This window comes from Hypanus sabinus, chromosome 23 (assembly GCF_030144855.1).
Source record: "Hypanus sabinus isolate sHypSab1 chromosome 23, sHypSab1.hap1, whole genome shotgun sequence".
NCBI lineage: Eukaryota > Metazoa > Chordata > Chondrichthyes > Myliobatiformes > Dasyatidae > Hypanus > Hypanus sabinus.
The window spans coordinates 59,050,704-59,073,553 of NC_082728.1; the positions used below are offsets into that span (position 1 = coordinate 59,050,704).

Genomic DNA, 22,850 nt, shown 5'->3' on the forward strand with positions numbered 1-22,850 from the left:
TTTCCTTCTGTGAACAAGTTTCCCTCTCCCTCTCCTCTTCTTCTATTCCCCACTCCAGCCTCTGACCTCTTCTCACCTCCTCCTGGGGCCCCTCTTCCTTTTTCCTGTGGTCCACTCTAGTTTCCTATCCAATTCCTTCTTCTCCAGCCCTTAACCTTTGCTACCCATCTGGCTTCACCTGTCAGCTTCTAGCTATCCTCCTTCTCCCCCCACCCACCTTTTAACTCTAGCACCTCCCCCTTCCATTCCAGTCCTGAAGGGTCTCAGCCCACAACGTCAAATGTTCGTTCATTTCAACAGATGCTGCTTGAACTGCTGACTTCCTCCAGCGTTTTGTGTTGCAAATGGGGAATAAGAATTAAACACTTTCACCTGCCTTCATGTAACATTATCTATAACCCTACACATTGGACCCACCGGAGGAGATTCTAAGGACAACCATTAACAACGTTGCACATTTCCCTGGAAAGTGAATGCAAGGGATAAGACCGAAACACTCGCCACCATGTTTGGCCAGAAACAATGGGTGTATTTTCTCCTGAGATTTCCACTATCCCAGGCATCAACCAAAATAATAAATGTTCCAATGAACCTGATGAATTTAGAAAGGTGGGTGGGAAATGGAACTAGGTGACTGAGAAGACTTTGTGGCGAATATCACTTGGTGAGTCTGATCCTAAACCACTATTTCTAACAAGTTGTATAATGGATTACCAGAGTTCTATTGTATTGGCCAATATAATTCACTCTCTGTGGTTCAATAAATGGTTAACAGCACTGGATACAGCAAATACCATGGGACTAGATAACAGACCAGCTGAAGTACTAAAGACCTATGCTCCAGCTGTGCCATTTGCCAAGCATTTCCAGTGTCATTATGATGTTAGTATCTAACTAACCATGTGGAAAATGCAGGACAAATTCAATCTGCCTAATTACCATCTAACAGACCTGAAAGTGATTGATGGTGTACTCAGATCGCACTTTTTACTAGTAACTGGACAACTTGCGGTTTTTTGCTGGGACAACTCTGCTGAAGATTCATCACAGTCCTGGTCTAAGGAGCTGAGTTCCAGAAGTGAAGTGAGACCAACGACTCGGTGGTAGTTGGGGATTAAATTATCTCAGACCAGAACAGTGAACACTGTAGTTAGCCTTGGCAGACTTGGTGATGGTCACAGACAGGGTTGGTTACAGGTCTGTGAAAGTCTCTAAGAATCTAAGACTGAATTGGAAATTGTTCATTTTCAGTTCCTACAGGGCCAAAGTGAACTATGACGAGGTAAAGAGACGTTCTGGTAAGCACACCTACTTTTTGATGGTACCCAAGACAATGCTAATTCTTGGGTTGTTTTCATGGTAATAAGAGATAATCAGAACCCTTGGCTAAGATAGAAAAATACTTAAGTTAGGTTTAGACTACCATACCTATGAGAAGAATTAAGTCTTTGTTATAAGCTTATCACCTAAAGTGATACTGGGATCAAATGATTGGCTTGGTGCCAATAATTAATGCATTGGTGAAAACAGGAAGATGGAGCTATAGCAACCCATGGTCCAGCTGAAATGGGATGAACATGGCTTAAGGGCATTGGGTCCAGACTAGACTGCCAGCAGAAAGAGTCCTAAAGGAGAGAGACAAGTCCTGGAAATGGAATTCAACTCCTCATTGAACCCTGAAGCATAATGCAGACCTGGTCTCAAACCATAAAAGGTGACTCGGAGTGTGAGTCTTGAACCTGTGGGTACCACATCTGATTGCAACCAAGATAGAGAACGCATATAGAGCACTTCTACTCTGTCCTAGCTTTATTTTTTTTAAATTTGAAAACACATCTTTTGTCAGTTGCCAGTAGTGTCTTTAATATATGAATTCTGGACAGTGCCTTTGCATCCGACAGTACTTAGCCAAATGCTACCCTGGTAAAAAGCTAAATTCAAAGGGAAAACACTTCAACGGTTGGAGTCATAGCTCACACAAAGGAAGATAGGTGTAATCGTAGGAACTCAATTATCCCAGTCTCAGGACATCATTGCAGAAGTTTGGGACAGTATTCCAGCTCTAAACATCTTCCCCTGCTTCAATTACCTTCCTTCTATCACAAGGTCAGGAGTTATGTTTGCTAGTTACATAATGTTAAATTCCATTTGCAGCTTCGTAGCAAATGAAGCAGTCCATCCCTGCCTACAGAGACCTAGACAACATTCAGGCATGGGCTGAGGGGCAGGTTGTACAGTGGGATGCAGAAGTTTGGGCACCCCAGTCAAAATTTCTGTTACTGTGAATAGTTAAGTGAGTAGAAGATGAACTGATCTCCAAAAGTCAAAGTTAAAGATGAAACATTCTTTTCAACATTTTAAGTAAGATTAGTGTATTATTTTTGCTTTGTACAATTTTAGAGTGGGGGGGGGAAGGAAAGGAGCACTGTGCAAAAGTTTGGGTACCCCAAGAGATTTGAGCTCTCAGATAACTAAGGTCTCAGACCTTCATTAGCTTGTTAGGGCTATGGCCTGTTCACAGTCATCGTTAGGAAAGGCCAGGTGGTGCAAATTTCAAAGCTTTATAAATACCCTGACTCCTCAAACCTTGTCCCAACAATCAGCAGCCATGGGCTCTTCTCAGCAGCTGCCTAGCACTCTGAAAATTAAATGATGCCCACAAAGCAGAAGACTATAAGAAGATAGCAAAGCCTTTTCAGGTAGCCATTTCCTCAGTTCATAATGTAATGAAGAAACGGCAGTTAAGAGGAATGGTGGAGGTCAAGTTGAGGTCTGGAAGACCAAGAAAACTTTCCAAGAGAACTGCTCATAGCATTGCTAGAAAGGCAAATCAAAACCCTCATTTGACTGCAAAAGATCTTCAGGAAGATTTAGCAGACTCTGGAGTGGTGGTGCGCTGTACTACTGTGCAGTGACACCTGCACAAATATGACCTTCATTGAACAGTCATCAGAAGAAAACCTTTCCTGCATCCTCACCACAAAATTCAGCATCAGAAGTTTGCAAAGGAACATCTAAACAAGACTAATGCATTTTGGAAACAAGTCCTGTGGACTGATGAAGTTAAAAATAGAACTTTTTGGCCACAATGAGCAATGGTATGTTTAGAGAAAAAAGGGTGCAGAATTTCATGAAAAGAACACCTCTCCAAATGTTAAGCACGGAGGTGGATCGATCATGCTTTGGGCTTGTGTTGCAGCCAGTGGCATGGGGAACATTTCACTGGGAGAGGGAAGAATGAATTCAATTAAATACCAGCAAATTCTGGAAGCAAACATCACATCGTCTGTAAAAAAGCTGAAGATGAAAAGAGGATGGCTTCTACAACAGGATAATGATCCTAAACATTCCTCAAAATCCACAATGGACAACCTCAAGAGACACAAGCTGAAGGTTTTGCCATGGGCCTCACAGTCCCCCAACCTAAACATCATCGAAAATCTGTGGATAGACCTCAAAAGAACGGTGCATGCAAGTCGGCCCAAGAATCTCACAGAACTAGAAGCCTTTTGCAAGGAAGAATGGGTGAAAATCCCTCAAACAAGAATTGAAAGACTCTTAGCTGGCCACAGAAAGCATTTACAAGCTGTGATATTTGCCAAAGGGGGTGTTACTAAGTACTGACCATGCAGGGAGCCCAAACTTTTGCTTTAGGCCCTTTTCCTTTTTTGTATTTTGAAACTGTAAAAGATGGAAATAAAAAAGTAATCTTCCTTAAAATATTAAAGAAATGTGTCATCTTTAACTTTATGCCTTTTGGAAATCAGGTCATCTTTTACTCGCTTAGCTATTCACAGTAACAGAAATTGTGAACAGAGTGCCCAAACTTTTGCATGTCACTGTACGTGCCAGAGAAATACCAGGTAACAATCATCTGCAATAGGAACCTTTAACATTCAAAGCCAATGTCAATACAATTCTGTTTAGGCCATTCACTCCATCTAGTCTACTCCACCATTCCATTATGGCTGATTTATTATCTCTTTCAATTCCATTCTCCTTCCTTTTCCATGTAATGTTTGACACCCTTAATAATCAAGAACCTATCCAGTTTCTGCCTGAAATATACCCAATGACTTGGCCTCCACAGATGTCTTTGACAATGAATTCCACCCTCTGGCTAAAGGAAGTCCTCCTCTATTCTGATTTTGTGTTCGTCGGTCCTAGAACTCCAATGCTATTGCATACCCTCTCCACTTCCACTATACCTCGGCCTTTCAGTATTCAATAGGTTTCAATGAGATATCCCCTCACTCTTCTAAACACATGGAATCATTCTCGTGAACCTCCTCAGGACCTTTTCTAATGTCTGCACGTTTAGTAAACATAGAAAACCTACAGCACAATACAGGCCCTTCGGCCCACAAAGCTGTGCCGAACATGTCCTTACCTTAGAAATTACCTAGGGTTACCCATAGCCCTTTATTTTTCTAAGCTCCATGTACCTATCCAGGAGTCTCTTACAAGACCCTACCACATTCACCTCCACCACCGTCGCCGTCAGCCCGTTCCAAGCACTAACCACTCTCTGCGTAAAAAATTTACCTCTGTACCTACTTCCAAGCACCTTAAAACTGTGGCCTCTCGTGCCATTCCAGCCCTGGGGAAAAGCCTCTGACTAGCCAAACAATCAATGCCTCTCATTATCTTATACAGCTCTATCAGGTCACCTCTCATCCTCCTTTGCTCCAAGGAAAAATGGCTGAGTTCACTCAAGCTAGTCTCATACGACATGCTTCCCAATCCAGGCAACATCCTTGTAAATGTCCTCTGCACCCTTTCTATGGCTTCCACATCCTTCCTGTAGTGAGGTGACCAGAACTGAGTACAGTACTCCAAGTGGGGTCTGACCAGGGTCCTATACAGCTGCAACATTACCTCTCGGCTCCTAAACTCAATCCCACGATTGATGAAGACCAATACACCACGTGCCTTCTTAACCACAGAGTCAACCTGCGCAGCTGCTTTGAGCATCCTATGGACTCGTACCTCAAGATCCCTCTGTTCCTCCACACTGCCAAGAATCTTACCATTAATACCGTATTTTATCATCGTATTTGACCTACCAAAATGAACCACCTCACACTTATCTGGGTTGAACTCCCTCTACCACTTCTTAGCCCAGTTTTGCATTCTATCAATGTCCTGTTGTAACTCTGACAGCCCTCCACACTATCCACAACACCTCCAACCTTTGTGTCATCAGCAAATTTACTAACCCATTCCTCCACTTCTTCATCCAGATCATTTATAAAGATCACGAACTGTAGGGGTCCCAGAACAGATCCCTGAGGCACTCCACTGGTGACCAACCTCCATGCAGAATATGACCCGTCTACAACCACTCTTTGCCTTCTGTGGGCAAGCCAGTTCTGGATCCACAAAGCAATGTCCCCTTGGATCCCATGCCTCCTGACTTTCTCAATAAGCCTGGCATGGGGTACCTTATCAAATGCCTTGCTGAAATCCATATACACTACATCTACTGCTCTACCTTCGAGAATGTGTTTAGTCACATCCTCAAAATTTTCAATCAGGCTTGTAAGGCATGACCTGCCCTTGACAAAGCCATGCTGACTAATCCTAATCATATTATATCTCTCCAAATGTTCATAAATCCTGCCTCTCAGTATCTTAATTAGACAAAGAGACCAAAACTGATCATAATCTTCCAAGTGTGGTCCTACGAATGCCTATAAAGAGTCAGAATAACATTCTTACTTTTATATTCAAAATAAAACGGTAACATTGTATTTGCAATGACCGACTCGACCTGCAATTTAACCTTCAGGGAATCTGTCCTGAGGACTCTGAAGTCCCTTTGTACCTCTCATTTTCCAAATTTCTCCGATTTAGAAAATAATCTATGCCTTTATTCCTTCTACCAGATTGCATGACCATATAGTTCCTTACACTACATTCCATTTGCCACTTCTTTGCTCATTCTCCCAATCTGTCCAAGTCTTTTTTCTGGGAAGTCCACATCAAACATGTGGAGGGCACAGAGCACAGGAAAGGCAAGTTCCTGTGAGAAGGACGGACGGGGATGGAAAGATAAAGAGAACCTTGGATGTCCAGAGAGGTAATGAGGCCAGAAAGGAACTAACGAGGAAAGCCAGTGGAGTCCTTGGCAAGTAGGATTTAAGGTGAATCCCAAGACATTCCAGATGTACATCAAGAGCAAGAGGATAACTAACTAAGGAAAGGTTAAAGGTGGGGGAACATTAGCTTGGATGCATTGAATTTGAGTGAGGTACTAATGAATATTTTGCTTCAGTATTTACCAAGGAAAAGAACATTGCAGATCAGGAGTTCAGTGCTGAGTTTATAAATATGTTAGGGCTGATATAGATCAGTTGCAAATACAGGCAGAGAAATGGCAGATGGAGTTCAACCCAGATAAATGAGGTGTTGCACCTTGGAAGGGCAAATGCAAGAAGACAGTGTACTGTTAAGGGCAAGTCTTGCTGAGCAGAGATCTTGGGATCCAAGTTCATAGCTGTTTGAAGTGGCTACACAGGTCGATAGGTGATTAAGGCGGCTTATGGAATGCTTGCTTTTATTAGTCGAGGCATTGAGTTCAAGAGTCAGGAGGTCATGTTGGAACTTTATAAAACTCTGGTTAGGCTACATCTGGAGTATTGTGGACAGTTCTGATCACCCCACTATAGGAAGGATGTCAAAGCTTTGGAGAGGCTGCAGAAGAGGTTTACCAGGATGCTCAAACAACAACACACACAAAATGCTGGTGGAACACAGCAGGCCAGGCAGCAACTATAGGGAGAAGCACTGTTGATGTTTCGGGCTGAGACATGGCCTGACAAAGGGTCTCGACCCGAAACGTCGCCAGCGCTTCTCCCTATAGATGCTGCCTGGCCTGCTGTGTTCCACCAGCATTTCGTGGGTGTTGTTGTTTGAATTTCAAGCATCTGCAGATTTCCTCGTGTTTACCAGGATGCTGCCTGGTTTAGAGGGCAAGTGCTATCACAAGAGGCTGGATAAACTTGGGTTGTTTTCTGTGGAGCGCTGGAGGCTGATGGAGATTTACAAGATTGTGAGAGGGAGAGTTGACAGAGAGCATCTGTTTCCCAGGGTTGAAATGTCTAATACCAGGGAACATGCATTGAAGGTAAGAGGGGCTAGATTCAAAGGGGATGTGAAGGAGAGAGGTGGATGCCTGGAATGCGCTGCCTGGTATGGTGGTACAGGCAAATAAACTAGAGGCTTCTAAGAGACATTTGGATAAGATGGAGGGCTGCAGTCATGGTGTAAGTGGGAGGGATTAGTGTCTGAGTGTTTCTGATTTGCTTTTTAGCTGGTTCAGCACAACACTGTGGGCTAAAGAATGGCCTGTTCCTAATTCCTGTGCTGTACTGTTCAATGTTCTATATTTCTCCTTTTATAGACTCTGCTTCATCAACAACACCTGCCCTCCATTTATATATCATTTGCAAACTTACCACAAAACCAGCAACTTTGTCATCATATAATGTGGAAAATAATGGTCCCAACAGCGACCCCTGCAGGACAACATTAGTCACCAGCATGCAACTACAAAGGTCTCCCTTTAGTCTCACATTTTCCCTCCCGTCAAGTTAGCCAGTCTTCTATCCATGCTAGTACCTTTCCTGTAATACCACGGGCTCTTGTTAAGCAGCCTCATGTGTGGCATCTAGTCAACGGTCTTCTGAAAATACAAGTAAGCAACATTCACTAATATTCCTTTGAATATCCTGCCTGGTATTTCCTCAAAGAGTGCTACCAGATTTGTTGGGCACAATTTCCCCTTAACAGCCATGTTGACCTTGGCCTACTGTATCATGTGCCTCCAGGTACCCCAAAACCTCATCCTTAATATTGGACTCCCAACATCTTCCCAAACACAGAAGTCACACTAACTGACCTGTAAATTCCTATCTTCTGCCTCCCTTCCTCTTAAAGATTGGAGTGAATTAGCAATTTTCCAGTTCTCCAGAACCATTCCAGAATCTAGTGATTCTTGAAAGATCACAACTGATTATTCCCTTCACAAACTCTTTATCAGAACCCAGAGGTATAGTCCATACAGGTAAATAACCCTTATACTTACTTACCTTCCAATTCAGCCATAGAAGCATCTCGTAGACTATCTTTCCCAAGCACCTCTGCAGCCTCTAAACATTGTTTGCGTCTGGTTGGGTACTCACTGCCGGTCAGGCTGTGTCGGACATTCGAGTTTGTGATGAGGATCACCAGATTGGGGTCACTGATCGGCACAGGGGTCACCTGCAAAGACCTTGAATTAGAACAACATTTGATCAAACTCAAAGCTCCAAGGGCAACAATAAGTGAGCAACCCAAAGAAGAAACACAACCTAATCGTTGCATTCGTTAACATGTGGATGCTTCTATTAATGGAAGACAAAGTCTCACTGTCTTTTTCCTAATGTTTAGTTGAGGATATAGTACTGACATTTTAACAAAGTTTAGTGATGCTGCTGGAAAGAGAAATTCTCTGACCCGCTGCACTTTTCCAACATTTTCTGTATTTATTTTCCAGCTTCAAATTATTTTCCTTTCAACTTTCCATTAAGTCATGTCCACATTAGAAAATTTTGGGTACCATTTCCAGAGCGCGTAAACTGCCCCATCAAGACAAAGTCAGTAAAAATATTTAAAGTTTTCAGAAACAACAGAATAAATGCTGTAAGACTTCAGTGTATCTTGCAGCATCCGTGGAGAAAGATAGCTGACTTTTCAGATAGAGACCCTTCGTCCGAACTGAAAGGTAGAGGGGAGATAGGCCGTATAAAAGGTGGAAGAGATGGAATAAGAGCAGGCAAATGATGAATGGAATAAAGATAAATAGATAGAGGGGAAAATACAGTACCTTTAAAAATATTCAGCTCTCAACCATTTGTTACAACCAGGGAATCTGATCAATTTAACTGAGAATTTTTATTTGCGAATCTCATGCTCCATTTTTCACAGCAGAGCCCCAAAACAGGGGAAATTGTCAAGCTAAAAATTTATAAACTGAAACAGGAATTCTAAAGTATTCACCTTGTATGCTCAGTACTTACGTAGTTCAATCGCCTCTCACAGCTATTACAGTCAAAAGTCTTTCTAGATAAGTCTCTATTAGCCTTACACAATGTGATGGAGCAAGATTTGCCCATTCCTCTTCGAAAAATTGCTCAAGCTGTGCCAGGTTAGCTGGGGAGGGGCAGTGGACAGCAATCCTGACATCTTGTCACATATGTTCAATCAGGTGAAGTCCAGGACCCTGACTGGGCCACTCAAGGACATCAATTTTCTTCATTTGAAACCACTCCACGGTAGCTCTGGCAGTGTGCTTTGGGTTGGTGTCCTGCTGAAAGATGAACTTCCTCCCCAGTTTAAGCTTTCTGGCAGAAGCTAGCAGGTTTTATCCAGGATATCTCTGTATTTATCAGCATTCATCTTTTCATCAATCCTTATCAGACTTCAAGTTCCTGCTACTGTAAAGCCTCCCCATAGCATGATGCTACCTCCACAATACTTTACAGGATGACTGTAAGTCTCATCCAAGCACGAGTTTCTTCCATATCTTTACAGTACCTTTTAACTAACACTTAACCAAGTTTTTACAGGCTTTTTTTTTAAGCAGTATGAGTGGCATAAATCTAATACTGCACATCAGCCAGATAGCACCATCCCTACCGTAAGATACAGCGGAGTAGCATCATGCTTTGGGGGTGCTTTTCAGCAGCAGGGGCTGGAAATAAAATGGAGATGGAGAAACTGAGAAAAGAAATGCCATGCTTACAGGTTACATGCTTACAGAAGAAAGGAGACGTGGTCTGGTTTGGGGATATTTTTGAGGCTTTGAAAACATTTAAATGGATTCTTAATTCTTTTTTAATGTTACTCTGCTTTTGAAAAGAAGTTGATAGAAGGGTGTTTGTTCGATCACAGCGAATTTCAAATTCAAGCCAAGGCGGCGTTTAGAGGAAAGAGGACGAGAAGACGGGTGATCCCATTGACAGATCTAATCGTCCTTTGCCTGAACTACTGAACACTTCCAATATTTTTCTGTTTTATTGCAGGTGAGTTCTGAGATTTTTAAGCAAAGGCAGTGATGAGTTGGGCTGATGAGCTGAAACAATGACTGAATTCCACAACATTCAACTAGCTGTTGAGGCTCTAAGCAGCTGCCAGGGCTCAGCTCAGGAACCGGAAAGGAACTGTACATCCACACCAAGATAACAACCTAGCAAGGGGCTGGAGTGAAGTCACAACACAAGATTTAGGGAGCAGCACAATCTCGATGAGCTAAGTTCTCTGCTGCAAACCCCAGAAATGGTGTTAAATATTTAAGTGAGGCAACATTCCTGAATTTTTAGAAACCTTTACAAAAGTGAAGTCACACTGAGTCAGGAGATATTAACTCCCCGAACACTGCAATGCATTTTAACTGCATTTGTGGTTTTTAAATGACAATAATCTGAATCTGAAAAGGGCATGCCCTAGGTGACGGGGGTCTTTAATAATGGACACCACCTTTCTGAGGCACCGACCCTTGAAGATGTCTTGGATACTACGAAGACTAGTAACCAAGATGGAGCTGACTAATTCTACAACTTTCTGCAGCTTCTTTCGGTCCTGTGCAGTAGCACCCCCCCCCCCCCCACCTCCATACCAGACAGTGATGCAGCCTGTCAGAATGCTCTCCACAGTACAGTACATCTATAGAAGTTTAAGGTGACACACCAAATCTCTTCAAACTCCTAATGAAATGTAGCTGCTGTCTTGCCTTCTTTGTAGCTGCATTGATATGTTGTGACCAGGTGAGGCCTTCAGTGATCTTGACACCAGGAACTTGAAATTGCTTACTCTCTCCATTTCTGATCCCTCTGTGAAGATCTCTGGCATATGTTGTTTTGCGGCAGCAGTACATTTTAATAAGTAATTTTTTAAACTAATAAACATATATATAAGTAATGCAAAAAGAGCAAAAAAAGAAAAATAATGAGCTAGTGTACATGGCTTCATTGTCCATTTGAATATCTGATGCCAGTGATAGTTCTCAATCTTGGAATGCCAGATCTTTGTGCTCCACCACTAGGATGGAACATTAGTGCTCCGGCATTAACCCTGGGTTATCACTACAGCCAGTGATCAGAGGCCAAAGACTACCGGGGTACAAACACTTTCTCTGCTCACCTGCAGTCGATCAGCAAGGCGTGACCAGCTTCCCCCATCACTGAAATGAATTGGTCCATGATTCCACAGGGCATGGAAGCAAAAGTATGCTCTGCTTTCTGGCAAGTCAGTGCCTTCTGCACCAAATCCCCATCATCTGATGGTCAGAAATTTAAAATGTAGTCAGGCGCATAGATGGACCAGAATATACCAAGACCAAGTTTCTTCTGTCTTGGCAGACTATGTTATCTTCTCTACTCAGTGCACAGTAGTGCACACTTTACACCCTCAACCCAAGTCCAAAGGCCCCATTTACCAAACTGCTCTTTCAAAGTCTACATTAGAGAATACATTGGTGCTCTCTGAAAGCAACTTGCTACTTTCCTTGGATATAGCTATTAATAAGGCTGCATTTAAAGTAAAAAAAACAGAAAATGTTGGAAATATTCAGCAGGTTAGTAGGCACATGTAAAGACAGAAACAGAATACTTCGGATGAAAGACCTTTCAACAGAACTGGGGAGGAGGGAAAAGAGAAAATCAAATCAGTTTGGAGTAGCAGAGAGGATGAGGTTGGGATGGACAGTACAAAAGGAATGTGTATGATCGGATGAAGCCCCCATCCCACACACCTAGCTATCTGTTCCCTCCCGCATTTTATAAACAAAGCCCAACACAAGTTTGAAGAATAGCATCTTATTTTAAATCTGGGAATACTGCAGCTCTCTGGAGTCCATAGCAAATATAACAATTCTAGGTAAGTTGTTTTTCATTATAACTGGCTGGTTCTATCAGATTATTTATCTGTAATATTATTAACTTCTCCATGAACACCCTCTAATCTGCCAACTATTAGTTTCAGATTCAGCAGCAACTTTGGCCTGCAATCCACAGGTTTAACATGGTTCGTTTAGTCATTTCCTCTCATTTACCACCCACTTTCAGCTCTTAAACAGGTGGCTCTATGGAGGATGCGAACAGCTCAACGCACACCGGCTTTGCCCAGTTCCGATGAAATATACTGAATTTACAACATCAGCACTGCTTCACTCTCCAAAGATCCTGCCTGACTCGCTAAGTGCTTCAAATGTATTTTTGTTTATATTTCAAATATCCAGTATTTGCAGGTAGTTAAATAAAAATCATATTATGAAAGAGCAGAACACATGGCAGTCAGTCTAGATTTTATGCTCAGGTCTGTTTAGGAGACCGAGCAATCCAATTGACTGCAATTCTGTTGCAGCTTTTGGGAAGACAGGAGGAACAAGCCACCTGCCCTAGCATTTAATATGATCGGGGGTGAAAGACCCCCATGTTTGAATGTCTTTTTTATAAATTCACTTTTACAGATTAAGGCATTATTGCCCACTCTTAATCACCTTTGAACTGAGGGCTTGGCAAGTGTTTTCAAAGTACAATGAAGAGACAATGACTCTGGAGTTGTAAAAGGCAGGACAGGAGCTGGAACATTCAACAATTCAGAAACAGCTTCTTCCCTTTTTCCACTATTTATTTGTTTTTGTAATTTATAGTAGTTTTTACATCTTTGCAGGGTACTGCTGGTGCAAAACAGATTTCACATTATACAAGTCAGTGATGATAATTCAGATGATACGTTTCCTCCTGAGGTACATTAGTGAACCAGACTGTCTTTTCAAACATTCCAGTTGGGCTCTTGTCATCATTTGTAAATCCCCAGATTATTAACCAAATTCTATCCAACTAAGCTGGATTTGACTTTGGGGCTTTGGTAGCTTAACTGCTGCCCACCACTGTACCACGACAGTACTGAGCTCGTGAGCAGACTTCAAAACAAAGATGAAAACTTTTAAACTGAGATGCTGTCAGAAGAATAAGTACATGACAGCAAGCACTGGTTTCACAGTCATTTTCCTGACAGCACATTTTCTGGCAGATTCTGGAGGCATGACCTCTAGTCCAGACAACACTAGCAATGACTTATCGTTAGAAAACTGCACAATCCATTCCAAAATCTGGTCGGATTCTGGGAAGTTCAGAAATTAGTCATGACTGATTAGGAAGTTCATTGAGGAAATGAGAGGCTGTTTAAGGAACTCCTGCATTCAAACGTAACAATTAGAATGAGGTAAACAGTGTCCTTGAGTATTGCTCATCTCTGCAAGTGAAAAGACAGTAAGTTTGTGTCGAAGGCCCCAACATTCACAAAGCAGCTCTGCATACTCACCTGGACAAATCTGTTGTAGGAAGGTGTAGAAGGCCACTTCCAAGGCTGCTGAACTGGAAAGCCCTCCACCGAATGGGACATTACTTGCTGCTACTGCTTTGAAGCCAGTGAGTGAGCCCGCTACACGGACACAACAAAGAACAACTTTACAAGTGAAGCAAAAAGCAACACATGCTGCAGTTAAATCAAACTTGATGGACATTCAATGCTGCTTTTGGTTTATCTAAAACAATCACGTCAACCATAGGCCATCTCTGCTCCTCAGGGTGTTAGAAACATAGAAAACCTACAATACAACATAGGCCCACAATGCTGTGCTGAACATGTACTTACTTTAGAAATTACCTAGGGTTGCCCATAGCCCTATATTTTTTTAAGCTCCATATACCTACCTAGGAGTCTCTTAAAAGACCCTATCATATTCACCTCAACCACTGTTGCCGGCAGCCCATTCCACACACTCACCACTCACGCCTGACATCTTCTCTGTACCTACTTCCAAGCACCTTAAAACTGTGCCCCCTTATGGCAGCCATTTCAGCCCTGGGAAAAAGCCTCCGACTATCCACATGATCAATGCCTTTCATAATCTTCTACACCTCTATCAGCTCACCTCTCATCCTCCATTGCTCCAAGGAGAAAAGGCCAAGTTCACTCAACCTATTCTCATAAGGCATGCTCCCCAATCCAGGCAACATCCTTGTAAATCTCCTCTGCACCCTTTCTATGGCTTCCACATCCTTCCTGTAGTGAGCTGAGCAGAACTGAGCACAGTACTCCAAGTGAACTCTGACCACAAGATCTTATAAAGCTGTATACCCCTCCGCTCTTGAACTCAATCCCATGGTTGAAGGCCAATATGCCATATGCATTCTTAACCAGAGTCGATCTGTGCAGCAGCTTTGTGTGTCCTATGGACTCAGACCCCAGATCCCTCTGATCTTCCACACTGCCAAGACTCTTACCATTAATACTATATTCTGCCATCATATTTGACCTACCAACTTATCTGGGAGGTTCTGGGCCCAACCATCCTCAGTAGCTTCATCTGTGACTTTCCTTAAATCACAGGATCAGAAGAAGGGATGTCCAATGACCTTCAGCACCAGTCACAACTCCTCAGGTATGGAAGCGCTCCACAACCACAACACCTGGACAATATCCAGGCCCAGGCTGATTGGTGGCCAGTTAAATTCACACCACAGAGGTTCCAGATGGCGTCAATATCCAACAGTAAAAGAAATCCAGCCATTCTCTCCTCACATTCTGCGTCACTGAAACCCCCACCATTGATATCCCGGCTGGCAGTGGGGTGGGTGCAGGTTTACCAGATGACCAGCAGCAGAACTAGAATAGGTATACATATAATATGGCTACAAAAGGTTACAGCCTGGGATCTCACCTCCTGTCCACTATCTGCAAGGATCAAATAGGGAGTCTGATGAAATAGTCTCCATTTGACCAGATGAGTAAAGCTTCAATGATGTTCAAGAAGCTTGATACAGCTGCAAAAAGCTCATTTTCACAGCATGGCCCTTTTCACCTATGACTGCTTTCCTGTACACGGTTCTAACTCCATAATCAAGTTTGCAAACAACACCACGGTGGTTGGCCTGATCAGAGAGGATGACGAGACGGCCTACAGGGACGAGGTCCAGCACCTGGCTGCGTGGTGTGCCAACAACCTGGCCCTTAACACCCAGAAGACCAAGATCATCATTGTGGACTTCAGACATGCTAGAACCCACTCTCACTTCCCCATCTACATCAGTGGAGTGTGTATCAAGCTTCAAATTCTTTGGTGTCCATATTTCCGAAGATCTCACCTGGTCCATGAACTCCTCCATCCTGATCAAAAAGGCACATTTATTTCCTGTGGAGCATCGGGAAAGCTCACCTCTGTCCCAGGATACTGACGGACATTTACCGCTGTACCATTGAGAGCATACTCACCAACTGCATCTCAGTGTGGTAATACAACTGTCCTATATCGGACTGCAAAGCACTCTAGCAGGCGGTGAAAACTGCCCAGTTGATTATCGGCATCCAATTGCCCACCATTGAGAACTTATACCATAAACGTTGCCTGGGCAGAGTGAAAAGCATCAAGGATGCATCAAGGAGAGTTGAAACCTCCTGATGAAGGGTTTCAGCCCTAAACGTCGTCACTACCTCCTCCCATAGACGCTGTCTGGCCTGCCGAGTTCTGCCAGCATTTCATGTTTTTTAATTTTCAGCATCTGCAGATTCACTCGTGTGCTAATTGCATTTCATTGGCTTTGTATCTGTACTCGGCACGACGACAATAAAGTTGAGTCTAACTAATGCTCTGTGTATATATGCCTGCGACAATAAACCTCAACTTGAACTCTGCAGGCCATGATGACTCTGCCATAGTTGGATGCATCAGCAAGGGAGGCGGAGTACAGGGCTACGTTGGGAAACTTTGTCACATGGTGTGAGCAGAATCATCTGCAGATAAACGTGAAAAAGACTAAGAAGCTGATGGTGGACCTGAGGAGGGCTAAGGCACCGGTGACCCCTGTTTCCATCCAAGGGGTCAGTGTGGACATGGTGGAGGATTACAAATACCTGGGAATACAAATGGACAATAAACTGTACTGGTGAAAGAACACTGAGGCTGTCTACAAGAAGGGTCAGAGCCGTCTCTATTTCCTGAGGAGACTGAGGTCCTTTAACATCTGCCAGACGATGCTGAGGATGTTCTACGAGTCTGTAGTGGCCAGTGCTATCATGTCTGCTGTTGTGTGCTGGGGCAGCAGGCTGAGGGTAGCAGAAACCAACAGAATCAACAAACTTATTCGTAAGGCCAGTGATGTTGTGGGGGTGGAACTTGGGGCGGGGTGGTGTCTGAAAAGAGGATGCTGTCCGAGTTGCATGTCATCTTGGACAATGACTCCCATCCACTCCATAATGTACTGGTTAGGCACAGGAGTACATTCAGCCAGAGACTCATTCCACTGAGATGCAACACTGAGCGTCACAGGAAGTCATTCCTACCTGTGGCCATCAAACTTTACAACTCCTCCCTCGGAGTGTCAGACACCCTGAGCCAATAGGCTGGTCCTGGACTTATTTCCACTTGGCATGATTAACTTATTATTTAATTATTCATAGTTTTATATTGCTGTATTTCTTCATTATTCTTGGTTGGTGCGGCTGTAATGAAACACAATTTCCCTCGGGATCAATAAAGTATGTCTGTCTGTCATAGCAGCTGACTTACTGAGCACCCCTTCCACAATCATTCACATCGTAGCAACAGGCACCGCAGCAACTCAGCAAAACACCTCGGATGACACCTTTCAAACTCACCGCCACAAGAAGCTAGGTCAAGAGCAACAAGAGCCCTTCATTACCACCTGGAAGTTGCCACCAAGGTACACACCATCCTAAACTTGGAGATTTATCACCATTCCTTTACTGTTGCTGGGTCAAAATTCTGGAACACTCTAACAATACTGTGGGTATACCCACACCTTAAAAGGGGACACTGTGGTTACAGAAGGCAGATCACCATCTCCCTCTCAAGAGCAACAAGGTATGAATTCAATTTCTAAGTAACTGCGATAGCCTTTTTGGCTACTGCCAATGCAATTTTTATGAATTCTTTCTGATATTTATTCAATTTGGATTTCAATTTTATTCCTTCAATATTGCCTAGCAAAAATAATGTTGGATTATGTGGAAGTTGTATTCCAATAATTTGTTCTAGTAAGACTCTTAAATTTGTCTAAAAAGATTAAATTTTAAAACAAGACCAAGTAGAGTGTAAAAAAAGTACCAATTTCTTGATTACATCAAAAACATTGATCAGATAAATTTGAGTTTAATCTATTTATTTTTTGTGGTGTAATATATATTTGATGTAAGAAGTTATATTGTACTAATCTTAGTCGAACATTTATTGTATTTGTCATACTGTCAAGACACAAGCTTAACCAACTTGTTTCATCAATTTTAATATTCAAATCCGTTTCCCATTTTTGTCTTGACTTATGAATTCCTTGTTTAATTGCCTGTTTTTTAATCAAATTATACATAACAGAAATATTTTTTTAATTTTTCCTTTATGAATTAAAGTTTCTATTTCATTAGGTTTCGGCAATAACATTGTTTGACCCAGTTTATCTCTTAAATAAGCCCTTAATTGTAAATAACAGAAAAGAGTGTTATTTGATATGTTATATTTATTCTTTAATCGGTCAAATGACATTAATATACCTCCTTCAAAACAGTCTCCTATATATCTAATCCCTTCGTGAAACCAGTTATATAAAATTTGATTATCCATTGTAAAAGGGATAAGTTTATTTTGAGTTAAAGGTCTCTTTGCTAATAAAGATTTCTTTATCTCATCAACATTTATCTTATTCCATAAATCAATCAAATGTTTTAGTATAGGAGTTTCTTTATTTTTCCGTATCCATTTAGATTCCCATTTATATATAAAATCTTCTGGTATATTTTCTCCTATTTTATCTAATTCTATTCTAATCCATGCCAGTTTATCTTCATCAAAAAAAATGCAATAAAACTAAGTTGATTTGCTTTGTAATAATTCTTAAAATTTGGTCCTAAGTCAAATTTCCATGTCAATTTTTCCAGCGATATTCTTGACATCTTACCTTTCCAAAGGAATTTCCTCACACATTTATTTAACTCTTGAAAAATCTTCTGCGGTAATTGTACTGGTAGTGTTTGGAATAAATATTGTAATCTAGGGAATATATTCATTTTTACAGCATTGACTCTACCTATTAATGTTATTGGTAACATCATCCATTTATCAAGATCCTCTTGAATTTTTTTCAATAATGGCAAATAATTTAATTTACAAATCCTTTATATCATTATCAACTCTTATACCTAAATACTTTATGTCATTTACTGGCCATTTAAATTGGGTTATTAATCGACATTGACTATAATCTCCTTTAGTAAGGGATAGAATTTCACTTTTATCCCAATTTATTTTATACCGATATTTTCCATTATTCTTCCAATCTAGAAGATAATTTACGCAACGAATGCAATGGGTTAGTTAGATAAATCAGATCAACAGCAAATAAATACTCCTCCCGATTCAACTCTGAAACCCATAATATCTGAGTCAGTTCTAATTAATTCAGCTAATGGTTCTATCATCAACACAAATAAAGCAGGTGATAATGGACAACCTTGTCTAGTTGACCTTGTTAACTGAAATGTTGTTGAAATTTGGCCATTTGTCACCACTTTAGCTTTGGGGTTAGTATTTAAGGTTTTAATCTATTTTATAAAAGATACTCCTATTCCATATTTTTCTAATACCTTAAATAAAAAATTCCATTCCAATCCACCAAATGCTTTTACTGCATCCAAAGCAATTGCCACACTCATTTCTTCCCTCTTTTGTGCCAAATGAATTATGCTAAGTAACTGAGTTACATTATCTGCCGATTGTCTATTTTTAATGTCGTTTGGTCCATGTGTATTAATTTTGGTAAGTATTTAGATAATCTATTAGATTAAATCTTTGCTATTATTTTATAGTCCGTGTTCAACAAAGAAATAGGTCTATATGATGTTGGCTTTAAAAGATCTGTCTTTTTTTGGCAATACTATTAAAATAGCTGTTGAAAAAGATTCTGGAAGTTTATGCGTTCTTTCCGCTTGGTGTATTAGCTCCATAAAAGGAGGAATTAATAAATCTTTAAACTTTTTGTAAAATTCAGGTGGAAAACCATCTTCCAGAGATTTATTACTCTGAAGTGATCCTAGAACTTCTTCGACCTCTTTTAATGTAAGAGGCACATCTAATCCCTTTGAATGTAAGGAACCCCACTGTGACTGACCATCACATCCAAGCTTCATCTTGACTGACAGAGGGGGACTACCTGAGAAATAGAATTCAGCAAAAGTTTTGATGTGTTAGGCCACATCATGGAGGGATCTGAACATGAGAATTTTTTTTCTTCTTTGAGCACAAGTAGCCAGAATGCCTGGCCTGGAACTGTAATAATAACTACACCAGGCAGCTGGTTCAGAGTGGAGGCATAGGTACATATAATGTTTCATAAGCAGTCAAGGCATCAGTAGCCATGTTGGTGAACAAGACATTTGATAGGGTTCATTGGACTTTACACTCATAACGTGCTTTGACTTATTTTATCTGATCCAGGTCTTGGAAAGACCTTGATTGGCTTCACCTTCAAATTTTTCTTCCTCAAAATGATTTATTTCTAGCCTTCTTAAAAGTTATTCTTGAATCTGGTTGTCACCGTTTCAGGCAGAGCATCACGGGGCTAAAGTCCCCTTCCTGTTTTTTATTGATGGCTTAATGAACAGGATTTGATAAGCGATCTTGAAGTAAAGGAGCCATTAGGAGGTAATGACCATAATATGCTAAGTTTTTATCTGCAATTTGAGAAGGATAAGGGCAGATCAGAGGTGTCAGTGTTGCAGTTGAACAAAAGAGACTATGGAGCAATGAGGGAGGAGCAGACCAAAGTTAAATGGACGGATATCCTAGCAGAAAAGACAGTGGAACAGCAATGGCAGGTATTCTTGGGAATAATGCACAAGGTGCAAAATCAGTTCATCCCCCGGAGAAGGAAGGATTCAAAAGGGGGAAAGGGGCCACAGTGGTTGACAAAGGAAGTCAGAGATTGCATAGCATTAAAAAAAAAGTATGACAGAGCTAAGGTGAGTGCGAAGACAGATGATTGGGAAATTTTTAAGGAACAACAGAACTTAACTAAAAAGGCAATACGGGGAGAAAAAATGAGGTACAAATGCAAGCTAGCCAGGAATATAAAGGAGGATAGTAAAAGCTTTTTTTTAGGTATGTGAAGAGAAAGAAGATAGTTGAGAACAATGTTGGGCCCTTGAAGAATGAATTGGCTGAAATTGTTATAGGAAACAGAGAAATGGCAGAAGAATTTAATAAGTACTTTAGATCTGTTTTCACTAGGGAAGACACAAGCAATCTCCCAGATGCATGGATGGGCCAAGGACACAGGGTAACAGAGAAAATTAAACAGATTGACATTAGGAAGGAAATGGTGTTGAATAGACTGATGGGACTGAAGGCTGATAAATCCCCAGGTCCAGATGGTCTGCATCCTAGGGTGGCTCTGGAAATTGCGGATGCATTGGTAATCATTTTCCAATGTTCCTTACATTCAGGATCAGTTCCTGAGGATTGGAGAATGGCTAATGTTATCCCACTTTTTAAGAAAGGAGGGAGGGAGAAAACAGAGAATTATCATCCTGTCAGCCTAACATCAGTAGTGGGGAAGATGCTAGAGTCCATTATTAAAGATGAAATAGTGGCATATCTAGATAGCAGTGATAGGAATGGGCCAAGCCAGCATGGACTTACCAAGGGCAAATCATGCTTGACTAATCTATTGGAGTTTTTCGAGGATGTAACCAGTAAGTTAGATAAGGGAGATCCAGTGGATGTAGTCGATGTAATCCAGTCGATTTTCAGAACGCATTTGATAAGGTACCACATAGGAGATTGGTGGGTAAAATCAGAGCTCATGGCATTGGGGGGAAGATATTGACATGGATAGAAAACTGGTTGGTAGATAGAAAGCAAAGGGTAGCGGTGAATGGGTGTTTCTCAGAATGGTAGGTGGTGACTAATGGGGTGCCACAGGGCTCAGTACAATTTACATCAACGATTTAGATGAAGGCATTAAGAATAACATCAGCAAATTTGCTGATGGTACTAAGCTGGGTGGCAGTGTGACATGTGATGAGGATGTTAGGCGAATTCAGGGTGACTTGGATAGGCTGGGTGAGTGGGCAGATACTTGGCAGATGACGTTTAATGTGAATGAGGTTATCCACTTTGGGAGTAAGAACAGGAAGGCAGATTATTATCTGAACGGTGTAGAGTTAGGTAAGGGAGAAATACAAAGAGATCTAGGAGTCCTTGTTCATCAGTCACTGAAGGTGAATGAGCAAGTGCAGCAGGCAGTGAAGAAGGCTAATAGAATGTTGGCCTTTATTACAAAGGGAATTGAGTACAAGAGCAAGGAAATCCTTTTGCATTTGTACAGGGCCCTGGTGAGACCACACCTGGAGTATTGTGTACAGTTTTGGTCTCCAGGGTTAAGGAAGGACATCCTGGCTGTGGAGGAAGTGCAGCGTAGATTCACAAGGTTAATTCCTGGGATGTCCGGACTGTCTTACGCAGAGAGGTTAGAGAGACTGGGCTTGTACACACTGGAATTAAGGAGATTGAGAGGGGATCTGATTGAAACATATAAGATTATTAAGGGATTGGACAAGATAGAGGCAGGAAATATGTTCCAGATGCTGGGAGAGTCCAGTACCAGAGGGCATGGTTTGAGAATAAGGGGTAGGTCATTTAGGACAGAGTTAAGGAAAAACTTCTTCTCCCAGAGAGTTGTGGGGGTGTAGAATGCACTGCCTCGGAAGGCAGTGGAGGCCAATTCTCTGGATGCTTTCAAGAAGGAGCTAGATAGGTATCTTATGGATAGGGGAATCAAGGGATATGGGGACAAGGCAGGAACCAGGTATTGATAGTAGATGATCAGCCATGATCTCAGATTGGCGGTGCAGGCTCGAAGGGCCTAATGGTCTATTTCTGCACCTATTGTCTATAAATGTGATGGTGGGCAAGCACAGGGTTAGAACCCTACCAGCAGAATGGGTGACTATAGTACCAGAGGATTCAGATTAGAAGCAGAAAACAATGGACAGTGAATGATGAGGTGGAAGGGGTGGGGAATGTCCAATAACACCAAAGACATCACTGGATGAGGTGAGTGAGTTACATAGCAGATATGGGAGAAATTAACCAGGACAGGATCAGAATGACAGACAATTTACGTTCAATGATCTTATCTGTTAGGAACACTGAGGCTGTCTACAAGAAGGGTCAGAGCTGTCTCTACTTCCTGAGGAGACTGAGGTCCTTTAACATCTGCCAGACGATGCTGAGGATGTTCTACGAGTCTGTGGTGGCCAGTGCTATCATGTCTGCTGTTGTGTGCTGGGGCAGCAGGCTGAGGGTAGCAGACACCAACAAAATCAACAAACTCATTTGTAAGGCCAGTGATGTTGTGGGGGTGAAACTGGACTCTCTGATGGTGGTGTCTGAAAAGAGGATGCTGTCCAAGTTGCATGCCATCTTGGACAATGACTCCCATCCACTCCATAATGTACTGGTTAGGCACAGGAGTACATTCAGCCAGAGACTCATTCCACTGAGATGTAACACTGAGCGTCATAGGAAGTCATTCCTGCCTGTGGCCATCAAACTTTACAACTCCTCCCTCGGAGTGTCAGACACCCTGAGCCAATAGGCTGGTCCTGGACTTATTTCCACTTGGCATGATTAACTTATTATTTAATTATTCATAGTTTTATATTGCTATATTTCTTCACTGTTCTTGGTTGGTGCGGCTGTAATGAAACACAATTTCCCTCGGGATCAATAA

General features: G+C 41.8%; 1 protein-coding gene across 1 annotated transcript in view; it reads right to left on the reverse strand.

Annotated features, from left to right (window-relative positions):
- The window catches only part of galk1 (galactokinase 1), a 46,841-nt gene that overhangs the window by 19,101 nt on the left and 4,890 nt on the right, over positions 1–22,850 (reverse strand). The window contains exons 3-5 of the mRNA XM_059948941.1: positions 13,369–13,488; positions 11,185–11,320; positions 8,094–8,275 (exon numbers count right to left, since the gene is read on the reverse strand). Coding sequence (XP_059804924.1) covers positions 8,094–8,275; positions 11,185–11,320; positions 13,369–13,488 — 438 coding nt within the window. The remainder of the gene's footprint in view (positions 1–8,093; positions 8,276–11,184; positions 11,321–13,368; positions 13,489–22,850) is intronic.